Source organism: Apis dorsata, unplaced genomic scaffold (genome assembly GCF_000469605.1).
Source record: "Apis dorsata unplaced genomic scaffold, Apis dorsata 1.3 scaffold_374, whole genome shotgun sequence".
Taxonomy (NCBI): Eukaryota; Metazoa; Arthropoda; class Insecta; order Hymenoptera; family Apidae; genus Apis; species Apis dorsata.
The window spans coordinates 106290-110956 of NW_006263637.1; the positions used below are offsets into that span (position 1 = coordinate 106290).

General features: G+C 44.3%; 1 protein-coding gene across 1 annotated transcript in view; it reads right to left on the reverse strand.

The window, feature by feature from the left end:
- Positions 1–4313, reverse strand: part of LOC102675737 (insulin-like peptide receptor) — a 9081-nt gene extending 4768 nt beyond the window's left edge. The window contains exons 1-3 of the mRNA XM_031511969.1: positions 3732–4313; positions 1480–1909; positions 332–485 (exon numbers count right to left, since the gene is read on the reverse strand). Of these exons, the coding sequence (XP_031367829.1) occupies positions 332–485; positions 1480–1909; positions 3732–4015 (868 nt within the window). The 5' untranslated portion in view covers positions 4016–4313. The remainder of the gene's footprint in view (positions 1–331; positions 486–1479; positions 1910–3731) is intronic.
- Between the last annotated feature and the right edge of the window lie 354 nt (positions 4314–4667).

Genomic DNA, 4667 nt, shown 5'->3' on the forward strand with positions numbered 1-4667 from the left:
TCGTGGTAATTTCGCTTCGACGAATGTATCTTTGACATGCGAGAGAGCAAAGCGTCGAAAGAATCGAGTGACTCGTGATGCCGACAGATACTATTAAGCGCACTTAATGTCCGGCCATGAGTTCAATTGCTATACTTAGCGCGTTAAGTACGCGTTCCATCCTTTGAGAAAAAAGGGGAGAGAAAGAAGGAAGGAAGGAAGGAAAGAAAAGAAGAGAAAAGGATCGTGACAATTTATGCGAGGGGGAAAAAAAAGTAGAATAAAAGATTTTCCTTCTCTTGCATTCGAAGAAATGCATTCGGAGGGGAAAGAGAAAGAAGAAGACTGTTACCGGGGCAAGAGGCCTCCTCTCCGTTGTCCTTGATCACGTTCTCCCCCGCGGAGACGATGAGGTCCCAGTTAAGGGTGGTGGTGTAGCAGAGGGCGGGATTTTTCTCGATCCGGACGCTGCCCCTCGAGATCTCGGTAAGTTTCTTCAGCCCGATCTGGAGAAAGAAAGAAAGAAAGAAAGAAAGAAAGAAAGGGAAAAAAGAAGCGCACGAAATGATCGATTTAGCCTCGATAAAGTTAACTCCGGCGGAGGTCGAACGACCGGTTAATTCGATTGACTAATTAACGTCACTTGACCCGCGGGGTCAAGCAAACCGACGTTACGTCTCTAGAATGCGAATTGGAAGGGAATCCTCCACTCTGTCGCGAATCGTGGGAATCGAGAATCGAGAATCGTGGGATCGCGGGGCCTCGTTTATATCCTCCTCCAATTGGGGCTCGAATAATACACCGATATACCCGGAGAGACATTATTACCTTCCTTCGTATCTGTCGATACGCGAGATAGATGGATTTAAAAAAAAAAAAAGAAAAAAAAAGAAAAAAACGATATTATCGACGATCCACACCGCCCGATCACCGTGATTTTTTCTCTTTTTTTAATTATTTACCCTTCCAATCGAGGGTGAAATATCAATTGATCGGAAGGCAAAAAACGAACCGCAGAAAAAAGAAGAAAAAAAAAAAAAAAACGCTATTATCGCGGATCCCACCCGCCCGCTCCCCGTGATTTTTTCTTTTTTTTTAATTTTTTCCCCTCCCAATCGGGGGTGAAATATCAATTGACCGGAAGGCAAAAAACAAACCGAAAAAAAAAAAAAAAAAAAAAAAAAAAGGTATTCCGATGGAAAAATATTTGCCAACGGTTCATATATTGATTTATTTTGAAAAATAACACGCGAAAACGTGTGCTCGTTTTTTCCAGGCCGTCGATGAATCCTCCTCTCTCTCTCTCTCTCTCTCTCTTCCCACGTGGACAATATTTGTTTCGCAGACCGAGCTTTTATTCGACGGTCTCATTCGTTTATATATATTTTCTCGCTCTCGAGAAGGCAAAAGATCAACAATACCGATATCGATAATAATAATAATGATAATGATAATGATAATAATAATAATAATAATAATACTGATAAAAAGGTATCTCACCTCTTGAAGATTCTGCATCTCGTAAACCATGAACGCGTAATCGGTGAGCAAAATGTTTCCCCTGATCACCTCGAGGTTGGGGAAAAGATTGCTCAAAGTTTTCAATCCGTTCACGCGATAGAGTAGGAGATATCCGGTGATCTCTCTGAGCAGAGGGAAACTGATCGGTTGAAAATCCCTCTCCGAGCTGTTCTCGAGAAGGACGATCTGGAGGAAGCCCTCTATCACGCGGCAGTCCTTCATAATTCCAAACGCGGACGCGGCGTTCCTTATGTCTATACTCTGACAGATCCCATCGCCGATCGTCACATTTTTGTACTTCCTTGTCACCTTGTCACGGCCCGACAAGTCGCTCGACTTCGCGCTCGATTTGGACAGCCTCGATTGTTGCCCGCCTTCCTCCGCCAATTTCGTGTTCGCTTCCGTCGACCTGCGATCATTCCACAACAACGGACGACCGATTACACTCGGGATTACAACACCTCGACGCAGAGCGCGACGGATTTGTTTCATTTGTTCGGATGTCGGACAAGATGAAACGGATAAGATCCTCGCTTCTAGGATCCTTCGTTTGTTTTTAAAAGAATTTTTAAATGAACATTCGATCGTTCGTAAGTCCCTTTTCAGGGGATTTAAAAAACGAAGAATCCTAGGAGGGAAAAAATGATTGTCCAATGGATTCTTCGTTTTTAAAAAAATTTAACAGCTCATCCGTTCGAAGAAGGGAAAATTCGTTAGGAGGGAAAATTTCTATTTGGGCAATTTCGATTGCTCGTTTCTTCACCCGAAAACAATTGTCCAATGAATCCTTCGCTTTTAAAAGAATTTTAAATGCACATTCGTGCGTCAGCGGAATTTAAAAAACGAAGAATCCTAGGAGGGAAAAAATGATTGTCGAATGGATTCTTCGCTTTTAAAAAAATTTAACAGCTCATCCGTTCGAAGAAGGGAAAATTCGTTAGGAGGGAAAATTTCTATTTGGGCAATTTCGATTGCTCGAAGAATTCTAGGAGGGAAAATTTTAATTTGGGCAGTTTCGATTGCTCGTTAGATTATTCAAAAATGATTGTCGAATGGATCCTTCGCTTTTAAAAAAATTTTACCGCCCATTCGATCGTTCGTGCGTTCCTTTTCAACGGATATAAAAACAAAGAATCATAGCAGGGAAAAAACGATTGTTCAATGGATTCTTCGCTTTTAAAAAAATTTTACCGCCCATCCGATCGTTCGAAGAATCCTAAGAAGGAAAAGTTTTACTTGGACACTTTCGATCGCTCGTTCGTTCATCCGAAAACGAAAAATCCGATCGTTCATACATCCCTTTCCGCGAATGTAAAAAGAAAGAATCATAGAGAATATTTCTACTTCAAGATTATCATTCGTTCACTCGAAAACGATTGTCGAATAAGTTCGCTTTTAAAAAAATTTGATCCCAAGGAGAGAAAATTTCTACTTGGACATTTTCAATCGCTCGTTCATCCCAAAAGAATTGTCCAATGAATCCTTTGTTTTTAAAAAAACTTGGCCGCCCATCCGATCGTTCGAAGAATCCTAGGGGGAAAATTTCTACTTGGACACTTTCGATCGCTCGTTCGTCCAATGGGTTCTTCCTCCGCTTTTAAAAAAAACTTAGTCGCCTATTCCTGCATTCTTTTCAACGTAAAAACGAAGAATCCAAGAAAAGAAAATTTTTATGGCTTCTTCGTCCGCTTTTAAAAAAAGTTTGGCCGCCCATTCGATCCTTTTTCGCAAACATAAAAACAAAGAATCCTAGAGTAAATTTCTATTTGGACACTTTCGATCGCTCGTTCGTCCAATGGGTTCTTCCTCCGCTTTTAAAAAAAACTTAGTCGCCTATTTCTGCATTCTTTTCAACGAGCATAAAAACAAAGAATCCTAGGAGAGAAAATTTTTACTTGGACACTTTCGATCGCTCGTTCGTCCAATGGGTTCTTCGTCCGCTTTTAAAAAAAACCTAGCCTATTCCTGCATTCCTTTCAACGAGCATAAAAACGAAAAATCCAAGGAAAGAAAGTTTCTACTTGGACACTTTCGATCGCAATGGGTTCTTCCTCCGCTTTTAAGAAAAAACTTAGTCGCCTATTCCTGCATTCTTTTCAACGTAAAAACGAAGAATCCAAGGAAAGAAACTTTCTACTTGGACAGTATCGTTCGTTCACCCGAAAAGCGGGGTTGTCGAATGGGAAAAATGGGCGGAGGGGAAGCGATACGCGCTTCTCCTCACCGAGTACCTGGAATCAATCGCCCTGTTGCGTCTGTAGGAACCGATTCTCTCGTAGAACGGGTCCCGGGGATCGTCCCTTTTGCGGTGGTGTCCATTCCCGAGGACGGCCTCCTCGATCCCGTAATCGGCCACGTATCCTCTCCTAATCTCGTCGTAATCATCGTCGAGAGCGGGAGCGCCGCTGTTCCAAGTTGCATCGAATTGGCAAGCGGCCAGCGACACAGCGGCGCACAGCAGCAACATCACCGGCGACCACCGCCGCCACCACCACCGCCACCTCGTCCCCCCCATCCTCTCGCCACGGCCAACAACCCGGCGGCGCTGCCCTTCGCCGAGGAACGGGGCGAGATCGTCAAACCTTCCCCGAATTACCTTCCTTCCTCCTCCTCCTCCTCCTCCGGTCGCCTCTCCCTTCGTCCTCCCCCTCCACCTTCGCCCGATCGATCGATCGATCGATCGCCACGTGCCACGACGACACCTCTTCGTCGCGTTACGTCGTCGCCCGTTCAAACCACCCTTTTCTCCCCTGCCCTGACGCCTCGATCTCTCCCGACCGAGGAGGATCGATCATTCGATTCGATTCGAGAACAGAGAGAGAGAGAGAGAGAGAGAGAGAGAGAGCGCGAGAGGGGTATATCCGATTCAAACCAGACCTTTCCGCCTCTCCACCGCCTCTCCTCCGCACATGAATACGATTATTTCGGCAGAAAAAAAGGAAAAGAAAAGAAAGGAAGAAAATCGAGCGAAAAATATGAATAAATTTCGCTCGGATTTATTATCTCGACTTTCCGTCTTCTTATGCAAAAAAAAAAAAAAACGGTAAAACAGAAGAAGGATGAACTGCGGTCACGGCCAATCTGGCGATCCGCCTTTAACGACTGCCGAACGACCTCGTTCGCGGATTCTCCTCTTCCTGCTGCTCGCCGTTGCGGATAGACCGCAA